Raw genomic sequence first — 10,839 nt, 5'->3', positions numbered from 1 at the left:
ATAGCCATTTCATGTTTGTATCTGTCATGGTCTGAATATTTGTGTCTCTCCCTAAATTCACATGTTGAAATTCTAATGCACAAAGGTGATGGTATTAGAAGGTGGGGCTTTGGGGAAGTGATTAAGTTATGCAAGTGGAGCCCTCCTGATTGGATTGGTGATCTTATACGGGAGACCCACAGAGCTTCCTAGTCCCTTCTGCCATGACCTGGAAGGAGGCCCTCACCTGACCATGCTGGCACCCTGATCTTGGACTTCCAGCCTCCAGAACTGTGAGAAATAAATTTCTCTTGTTTATAAGCTACGTAGTCTGTGGTACTTTGTTATACCAGCCTGAACAGACCAAGGCAGCATCCTGCCAATTTTTAGACTGTTCAGTAAACCTCGTGCTATTTGAGTGTGTCACAGTTTCATACTACTTATATTGTCTGTCATAATAATACTGTGAAGTTAGCTGATAGTGCATGGCTCGCTTTCATAAAAAATTCCTGAGAATTCCATCTTCTTGGTAGCATGACTAGCATGATTAATAATTATCTAATTCTTTGATTCTAATAACTTGAACCACACTAATTTACTGTGATTCTAACGTCAGCTGTTAACTGTCTTATTTGTAATGCTAGCTTCTGCTATTTGTGACAAATTTTAATAGGAACTTCTCAATGGCAGTAACACATTTTCTTTTGATTTTCTATTAAATGAAGATAAAAAACTTTGACAAATTGCCTTTTTAGATTTTGACATCTCTAAGGAGTCAGTTTTTATTTTTTAAGATGAGACCCATTACACCCAAGCATACATTGAAAAGCTATAAAACTAAAAGAAGCTTGCTATGGGATGGATCGTTAAGAACCATCTCTGAACTAGGTAGAATGGACGTGGGCTTAGCAGTTGCTGTCGTAGACCATTCGGCACTTCAGGAGCTTGAGATAATTGTCGATCTTATGTGAATCCCTCCGGAGGCAGTGGAGCAGGTTATAAAAAGCAAAAAGGCGACTGTCTTCATCGGCCATCTGGAGGGATGGAAGTCCCGACCAGACAGAGTAGACCTCATTTTCTTTGATTCCGGGGTGAACCTAATAACCAAAAAGATAGTGACTTATTATTAGTATTTGCTTATCTTTGTTCCTTCTGATTGTTGAATTAAGATTTGGAGAAGAGACATGAATGTAAAGCTCTCTAGACAGAGACGTGGGTAACTGAGCCAGTGTATCAGAAATCTATTATTAGTTTAAAAACCAGAAGTGGAATTCAGGTATAAATTTTCTCACATGTATATGATCACAGATGAAGTACGTTTATGCAGGTGTAGATAGATGGAGAACCAGAAAGTTGCCGTTTGAATATAGTAATGAATGTGACCAAGGAACAATGGAGGAGCTAGCATCAGTTCGCTCACATTTCCTAAATTTCGTCTCAATTGTGCATTTTGTACTTTATTTCTTTTGACGGGTCACCATAATTACATTTATTTTTTTCTTGCTTTGAACCAATTCTATTCTCCATATAGTGTATGTACCAAAGACCTTAGTAACGATGAGGATTGTACTTGATGTTTTAAGGTGCAGATAACCTGGCGATGACTATGACTCGGAAGATCTGCTAAAGTAGTCAGGAGACTTTCGCAATCCGCCCAGGGTGGATAACTTCCAAATTTTTCTGGAGAATAGCTGCTTTCTTTTGAGGTCTCTGGGGTGGAGGTGCTGGGACAAGTACCTACGAGAAGGAGGGGGTGCCGGCAGCAACCCCTTAGTGGTGAGGGATGAGAGGCAGGGTGGGAGCATGACCGTGATAACAAAGGGACCCTGAGCAACACGTGCATCTTCACATTCTCTCAGCCTTGGTCTGCTGGGAATTGCTGGAGATCTGAGAGACCCAGTAACCCTCTTGGCAACCAGGGATGTCAGCTAAGTTTGGAGAACTACTGGGTATGAATGTGGGATAACTGTAGACCCTGATCTGCTAAACTATCTCCTGCAGAGTAAGAATATTTTTAAAACCTAGAATTCCTTATTGGAATTTAAAGTGTGTGTGTATGTATTTGTTGTCTTTTTTTTTTTTTTTGAGGAAGATTGGCCCTGAGCTAACATCTGTTGCCAATCTCCTCTTTTTCTTTTTTCTCCCCAAAGCCCCAGTACATAGTTGTATATCCTAGTTGTAGGTCCTTCTAGTTCTATGTAGGATGCCACCTCAGCATGGCTTGATGAGTGGTGAGTAGGTCCGCACCCAAGATCCAAATTGGCGAACCCCGGGCCGCCAAAAGGGAACACACGAACTTAACTGCTATGCCACCGGGCCAGCCCCTATTTGTTGTCTTGCTTTATGTTTTTTATTTTTGGTGCTTGAGCCCTAAGACAAAATTTACTATGCAAGAGACAATGATATGAACAAGAATAAATAAGTAGTGGAAAAAAAAAAAAGAATAGAAAATGAAGTGTTATAGAACGAATATGGCCTCAGAAAGTAGGCCCTCAGTAATGAAGAAAATAACTTGAAAGTCTAGGTGTTTATTTCATACGTCCAAAGTTTAAAATGTGCTTTGTGTTTGTGTTAGATATATTCTTCTCCCATGAAAATGACAAAAATGACACATGATAACATGTACTTTGTACACAATAAGAGAAATATGAAATTGCTACTGTTATTATTCCTATAATCATATATTTTTCTTTAGATGATACATTATTTCTAAGAACTTCCGAAAGCTGTTTAATTGTTATCTCACTCATGTTGAAACTGTCCCATCTTAATGGAGATATACATTGGAAATATTAACTCAATCTAAATATGACAAATTATTTGGGGGAGATTAAATGCATTGATATGAGTTTTGATTTTGGAGCCAAAGCAAAACAAAATTTAGGATGAGACAACTTTTTGTAAATTACAAAATAAAGAATATTCCAGAAAAGATACACCCCTTTGTTTTGTGACCCACTGAAATTGAGTGCTTGTGGGACATGACTGATGCCATGGCCTCGTTTTTTCAATCTCCTTCCCTCCCTGACAAATACATCCCGCAGAGGGGGTGGTTGGGGTGGGCAGCACTGGGGGGAAACACCATCCAATTTGATTTTGATTTTCTCTTTTCTCCCTTCCCATTCTCATCTTTTGGTGTGGGGAGAAAAGAGAAAGAATATGAGCCAAATTTCAATAGCAGGTGTCTGGGGATACTTCGAGGAAAAACTTTTATCCTGCAGATTCTATTCTCTAGTTTTCTTTCTCTTGAAAATATTTTAACCACCTGTCCCCAAGAACAGGCACGTCTTTGGTGGATTTGTGTGCAGTGTAGGGAAGGCTGCACCTGTCAAATATCACAGAAGTCTAAGATTCACTTATGATAGAATCTATCATGATGAATTACTAGGCTCTTGCTTTATTTAATAGCAGTCTAGAACATAGAATGCCTAAATCCTGTTCTTGCAAAGTGAGATATTTCAAAACTCATTTCTCATCACAAAGGTGACCTCTTCTATTAATGAGAGAAACAAAGAAGTGTCAAGAGGCTGCTCACCTGGCCGACTATCTTCTCCATGCCCTCTAGAAGCCGTCTGTTTTGCTCTTCAATCTCTATGGCTTTTGATAGGATGGCCTCTGGGGCTTCTTGCATACCACGCACTTCCGCGACTAGGTGATACAGAGGGTCATTCCAGGAGCGCAAAACTCTGAGTACCAAGTTCAGAAGGTCTTCATGCTAAGCAACCATATAAAACAATCACATCAAAATAAGAATGCAATGGGTTTAGTTACATGTAATGTTTGCTCAGAGAGGCTGATCTAAAATATCTCTTTGTTATTCCTATGTGTGCATAAAATTTTTTGTAGGTGGTAAAGTTGTAAAAATATAAAATTTAAGCTATTGGTTTACGCTTTGCTAAAATTAAAAAAAAAATCTGGCTTATTTAAATAACTACTGCTTCTAATGAGATTTCTAATGTATAATGTGAAGAATTTTATTTTCCCTCTGAAATTCTACCATCCGTCCATTCAGTGAGTTCTTTTATATTTGATTGCTTTGCTTGTTCATGGAAAGAAAGCAGAGTTTTGTTGGAACTCAATATGTGACTCATGAAAGCTAGATTCCACCAGTGTCAATGACAAAGGGCCCAAATCATTTTCACCCGAAGATTCACTCATATTAATGAATCAAATTGTTCATTAATGTATTCATTTGTGATTTGTAGTTTTATTTTATGATATTAGAACAAAGAGACAAGGAAGAAGACATGGCATTCATAAATATGCTTTCCTCAATCTAGAGCAACCCCTGCCCGCAAGCTGCATTCAGAGCAGTCTATTTTGTTGACTTATGCAGGTGAATAGAGTGGCACAAGGCTGTCTTTAGTAAGAGCATCAAGGAAATTCACAATGGAGATTTTTGCCCCCTAGTTTATTACTACCAAGACCGTGCATGAAACTCCAAGGGCCTGATCATCTCTAATTTAAAATGCTTGCTTTCTTGATGTCCATGAACTAGTCTAGTGGTAAGGGAAATGAGAGTAGAGAAGAATGAAATAGCCATTACAATGGAAACATGACTACGATATGAAAGCAAGGAGCTGTAAAGAGGTATAGACCATATAGTAATGGCAGTATAGTTTTGCTAGGGGCATTCATTGTAGCATAACAATTAAAAGTGAAGATTTTGAATTAGATGAAGCCCACACCCACTACTTACTACCCATGTGATTGGTGCAAATTCCATTACCTCCACGAGCCTCCGTTTCCTTATCTCAGTAAGTGTAATAACAATACCTTAAGTTATCGAATTTTTTGTGAGGATTAACTACAATAATGCACATAAAATGATTTGTAAAGTGAATGGCAATATAGTAGCTCTCAATAAATTTTAACTCCTCCTCTTCCTTCTTCACATTCTTCCTTCATTTTATTATTATTATCATTATCATCATCATCATCATTATTATTAATGAGCTTAGTAGACAGAAAGAATGCTGGTACTATTAACAGAGTTTTAAAGAGAGAACAAACTGTATTTATGGGGGGTATATATGTGAAGATGTTTATTTTAAATCATATTAAGACTGGGTTATGGCAGGGAATAAGAAGGGAGAGATTGTAATGATAAAAAATTAGAGCTGGAGTAAAGGATTGGGGCTGGATAGGCATACTTTGTTGTCATCAGAACAGAGGCAATAGTTGCAGCCATGAGAAGCAAAACATAGTATTTTACAACCTGATTTTGGGAGAGACTTATAATTAAGGAGTAAGAGGTGGCAGAGGAGTCAGTGAAGAATGAAGAAAGAAGTAAGTATCAGAGGTGTAGGAGTAGAATCAGGAGAGCCTTGAAAGTCCAGAAGAGATGGCTCAAATGGTGCAGAGGTGAGTAATGTTAAATGCTGCCCAAGTAGGAGCCACTAGTAACATGTAGTAAATGTGCTTTCATACAGTATAATATATGCAATCCTGGGTCTAAGGCATTGGTTAAAAAATGTTGTCTGCGTGGACCATTTGTAGATCTGTTGTTTATTTTGCTGCTACAATCTTTGCTCAGCATTTGGTTTTACTGATAAATCTTCGACTATGTAATGTAATTTCTCTTTGATTGCTTACTCATTCTCCAAGTTTCTCTGCATGTGCAATTATCATTATCTATAACAGTGCTTCTGATAATCTACAGCATGGTAATACCAGCGTGCTACCTCAGTTGTGGTGAAAAGCCTGGAAAGGACTCACATGGATCTGTTGGGCTTGCTCCTTGTCCTCAGGAGTAGAGAGGGAAGAAGTATGGCAGCTGTTGATAGCCTTGGTAATGAACCCCCGGCCCTGGGCATACCGTTTATCCTGGAAGTGATCAAGCACATTCATTGAAGCTTGTCTGGGCATTGAATAAATGAACCCATTACCAGAATATTAACACAGTTGATAGAAGTCTAACATTTTTAAAATGACAGCCAGGTGAAAATTGAAACGAAAGAATGAAGAAAGTCATCCTTTTCTTTCTCCATTATCTTTATAAACACATTATTTTTTCATCCTACTTTTCTAAATTCCAACCTCTTCCCTTCACTGCAATTTCCTTGTTTAATTTCACCCTTCCCACAAGTTGCTATTTGGAGAGCTAAAACTAAAAATATCAAAAATATAAATACTAAATATTTTATTAAATATCATCTTTCTTTAGAATTTGAACCAAACATCATAGCGTATATGTACCCATATTTAGCCATTTAATCTCTTATTTATTGTAGGTCCCAACTGATATGCTTCCTTATTAGGCATTATAAAGTTATAAGTTTTCTTTGACTAATCTCTGAATCCACACACCTGTACCTTACCAGGTTCATCATGCAGAATACAATTTTGTTGACTGTGACAAAATGATGTCAGAAAAGCAAGGCATAAAATTTTAGGAAATATTAAGCAATGGACTGAGAATAAGATCAGAAAAAAATTAGCTACCACGTTGACAGAGAAAAACTAATCTTTAACAAAAATTGTGCAAATTTAAAGAGATTCTTAGGAAGATTTGGAAGACAAAAGATGGCCAGTCAAAAATGGAGGATGAAAGAAAAACTAGCCAGTAAGGAGGAACTATATGAATGTACATTTATTATAAACATTGAGCAACATTCTTTATGGAGACCCTTTGATTCATTGAAGCTCTAATCTACTATCAACTCCTTGACTGACCTAAAAGAGTTAACATACAACTTTCAAAGCACTTTAATTAGAGAATAATTGTTTCCAATTCTAAACTAATCCTTCTGTTGTAGTTCTAAATCTATGCACTGAAAATCTTAGAACAATAATTTGTGGCATTTTTGGATTTCAGAAAAGCTATTATTATTTGTTTTCCTGGTATGGATTTAGCTTAGTTTAACTTTGTTCAATCTACCTAATTCACAGCAGTACCGTTCCCATTTATTCAATATCTACAGTGTGTAAGGCGAAGGATGCCGAGGGAGACCTGTACCCTCCCAGAATTGTGAGAAAATAAATTTCTGTTGTTTAAGCTACGCAGTCTATAGTATTCTGTTATGGTAGCCCAAGCTGACTAATATAGGTGCTTAAAAATTTTTAAAAAGAAAATGAATTAAAGGAAATTTAAAAAAATTATTACAGAGCCAGCATTGAGGACCTGGTGGTTAAGGTCCGGCATGCTCCTCTTTGGTGGCCTGGGATCAATTCCCAGGTGCAGAACCACACCACTCATCTGTCGGTAGCCATGCTGTGGTGGCTGCACAAATAGAAGAACTAGAGGGACTTACAACTAGAATATACAACTATGTACTGGGCTTTGGGGAGGGAAAAAGAAGAGGAAGATTGGCAATAGATGTTAGCTCAGGGCGAATCTTTCCCAGCAAAAACAAAAAACAAAAAAAAAATTACTACACTCTTGAAGAATCTTTGAGATTTCATAAAACCGTCCTTTTCTTTTTGTTTCACGTTTTTATTAGCTGATGCCTTCTTTTACGTATAAAGTGTGTTATTTGAAATTTGGCTCATGCTGCTTTCTTGTTTAAAATGTGGTATAGCCGCATCATTCACATAAAGGTTCTTTCTGGGAAGAAGCAAGGAGTGTGGTACTTACAAATTCGTTGAACATTTCTGAGGAGAGGTTATGGATGTAGTGAGACAGGATGACGGCGCGGTCAAACAGGTCTCGGAGGGACACCTGGCAGTTGACAGCCCCACTGGGGCAGATGGGCAGGGAGGCCACGCTCTTGCACAGGAGAAGGTTTGACGCCAGCAGCAGCAGGAGCAGGAGTGACCCTGCTTAAATACAGACACGAGCCACTCTGAGATGATCTATTCAGCCGAGGTTATCAAAAGTCAGCCTGTCGAGGGAAGCCTTATCTCCCCCATTGCCCTCGGCATGATTTGGTACTGTAATAGCTGGGGTGGGGGTGGGGGGAGAATCAGCGCTTTCCACTGTGTAAATGGAGTTATATAATGATATTTGCACAGATATGTAGTTTGCAGAGTAGGTTACTTCCTGCATTTTTGTATTGCTCCTAGAAGTGCTTCTGTACTTTGTAAACATTTGGAGCTCAAATTAGTTCTGAGCCAGGGTGTTTAGGTCATTCTCTTAAGATAGTTGAATGTCTTGGGAGTTTCTGCAGATTTTCAGCAGCTGGGCTTTCTAGGAGTTTGTAATTTTTTAGCTCTGTGTTGACTAATACTTGCATTTTAGGCACTGAAATGGCAAGAACGGCGCAGTTGATCTGTTTGTTTAACATTGGTGACTGATATGAATAAACTCATGATTAACGGATTGCTAATATTGAGTCTGAAGAGAATTCTAACATAAAAATGATACTGTAGCCTAGATCTGCTAACTCATCTTAATAACCCCATGCATTTGCTTGACATTTTGCCAAAAGCTTTACAATTTTCTAAAATTGGTGTTTCACAATAATCCTGCGAGATAGACTCAGCCTTCATTATTATCATCAAATTATATTAATGAAACAGAAGGCTTGGAAAGGTTATATGATTTTCTCCAAGTCCCATTATTAGCAGGTGGAGGAGGTTAGACGCCAATATTGTCCTCTGTTCACTTCGTCATGTCGCATCACACATACCTGTGGGCGCCCAGTCTGCGTGTGTGTAACAGAGGACCACATCAGTAGCCGTGATGACTCGGTGCTTGCAGAGGTCATTGCCATTACTTGTGAAGAACAATACTTTGCCTTTAATTGCATCATAACAGTGGCCCTCGGAAGTTGATTTTATCCATTTTTTTCCTGCTCTATCTATAAAACACCCACTTTTAAAATCTTCAACAAGTATCAGAGATGAGTCATCAATTTGCTGTCTCAGCAGATGGACAGACATGGACCTCTAACATAGCAATAATTTACACTTTCAAAAGGAAACAAACAATATATTAAAACTACTTTTTAGGGGCCAGCCTGGTGGGGTAGTGGTTAAGTTCGCACACTCTGCTTCGGCTGCCTGTGAAGCTTCGTTCGCAGGTTCAGATCCCGGGCACGGACCTATGCATGGTTTATCAAACCATGCTGTGGTGGCATCCCATATAAAGTAGAGGAAGATGGGCACTGATGTTAGCCCAGGGCTAATATTCCTCAGCAAAAAGAGGAGGATTGGCAACAGATGCTAGCTCAGGGCTAATCTTTCTGACAAAAAGAAAAAAAAAATTACTTTTTAACTTCAAACTACTCCAAAAGAATATCTGATATAAAAATGTGTTTATCAGGAAACTAAGTTTCTATGGAATCTTCAACAAATGTAAGTGTAAAACTAGGCAAGTGCTAGGCAAGATAAAACTAGGCAAGTGCTAAAGATTTATGTGTAAAAAAATATCTAAACCTAAAAATATCTAAAAACTTGGTTAGTATAGAATGTAATTAAACAAACTTTTAACTGCAAAATAAAAAATATTAATGTTGTGAGATGATTTATAAAACAGACTTAATTTTTCAAAAATGTGATGTTTCCAAAAAGTTTATTTTAGGTGCATTGATATAGTCATGTAATGTAGCTGAATGGATGTCTTGTCTACAGATGTGAATAAAAAGTGCTTTGCAGATAGAGAAATTGGAATATTGGTTCTAGGAAATTCATAACTGGATAAATATTCTTTAACTCTGACTACATCTATCTGTACATTTATCATCTGAAGGATTTTCACAGTCTAAGATGAGATAAAATAAATATCTTTGTTCTTCATTTCATAAAATAAATTTTATGGTTGTTACTAATTTCTTCTTCTTGCAAATGTCAACCAGGAAAGTAAAGATGATTAGTTATTACTAGCCTGTTTTTCCTTTTGAAATGTCATTTGGCTTAAACCCAATAGACAAAGTATTATAAAAGACAATCTTGCTATCATTGTCTATATTATGGCTTCAGAGTTGAAAGTTTTGTCAGGCTGACTCATCTTGGCCAAATCACATAAGAGGCCTGGGAACCAGAAGATGTTAGTTTCTGCCTTCTGGAGTTTTGATAAATGGGACCCATAGACACTTTTGGTCTTATTCCAATCCAGGGGTTCCCAGCCTTGGCATTGTTGACATTTTGAACTGGATAATTCCTTGTTCTGGAGGCTGTCCTGTGCATTGCAGTATGTTTAGCAGCATCTTTGACCTCTACCTACTAGATACCAGTAACACTCCCGCCCTGAGTTAAGACAACCAAACACATCTCCAGACATCAACCAAATGTCTCTGGAAGAAGGGGGTTTCCCGAATTTGAGAACCACTGTTCTAGTCTATTGAGCCCTTGTAGAATCGCTCTTTAGAACAATAATTAGATAGCTCTCCTATACTCTGTAAACCTGAAACCACTTGCTAAGAGAATATTAGCTAAAATTTTAAATTAATACCTCCCCAGGAGTGTGGAAAAAGCCAACAACTCAGGGAGTTGTTGCACATACCTTTCAGTGATGACCCTTTGTTGTCCATGGTGGTGATCTTTTTGAGAAGCACACTTCACCAGAGAATATCTGGTAGTCCTACAGCTTCCTCTTTCCCAGATATTGGCTTTATAAACCTTTGACATCCTCATGAATGTATTTAATCAGGTATTCCTTTCCATTTTGCCAGTCACCTATTTCCGTCACTGAGATTACCACCATAATTTCAAACATCAAATGGTATTTTATTTCTTATTCATATTCAGGAAGACACACTGACCAGAAATGAACATTTTAGAAAGGATTTTGATTAATTAGACCAAAAGGAACTGAGAGAAATAATGAAGGCGAGATCTGGAGAAATAACCAGTTTGGGTTAGAGGAACTGTAAAACTATAGAAATCATTTACTTTAAAATTTACCTTCATTTCTCTGCAGTTTCTTGAATATAGCGTTATATTTCACTTGGGCGCCTCATGTATTATCGAAGGATATTC

The 10,839-nt window shown here is 37.8% G+C and overlaps 1 protein-coding gene across 1 annotated transcript; it reads right to left on the bottom strand.

The window, feature by feature from the left end:
- Nucleotides 1-884: 884 nt before the first annotated feature.
- Nucleotides 885-10,391, bottom strand: PRL (prolactin). The gene is made up of 5 exons (XM_058554034.1): nucleotides 10,364-10,391; nucleotides 7,556-7,737; nucleotides 5,698-5,805; nucleotides 3,515-3,694; nucleotides 885-1,076 (listed from the first exon to the last, which is right to left on the bottom strand). The coding sequence occupies exons 1-5, from the start codon at nucleotides 10,389-10,391 to the stop codon at nucleotides 885-887; spliced, it is 690 nt and encodes a 229-aa protein (XP_058410017.1).
- Nucleotides 10,392-10,839: the final 448 nt, after the last annotated feature.

The sequence above is a fragment of the Diceros bicornis genome, chromosome 14 (genome assembly GCF_020826845.1).
Source record: "Diceros bicornis minor isolate mBicDic1 chromosome 14, mDicBic1.mat.cur, whole genome shotgun sequence".
NCBI lineage: Eukaryota > Metazoa > Chordata > Mammalia > Perissodactyla > Rhinocerotidae > Diceros > Diceros bicornis.
This window is presented reverse-complemented; position numbering and strand designations above follow the sequence as displayed.

Bases quoted from the DNA above. Each gene is read 5' to 3' on its own strand.
- PRL (XM_058554034.1), bottom strand. From the start codon at position 10,391: ATGGACAACAAAGGGTCATCACTGAAAG. The intron at 7,738-10,363 runs GTATGTGCAACA...GTATTTAAGCAG, and splicing joins CAAAGGGTCATCACTGAAAG to GGTCACTCCTGCTCCTGCTG. The intron at 3,695-5,697 runs GTGAGTCCTTTC...ATGGTTGCTTAG, and splicing joins AGCAAGCCCAACAGATCCAT to CATGAAGACCTTCTGAACTT.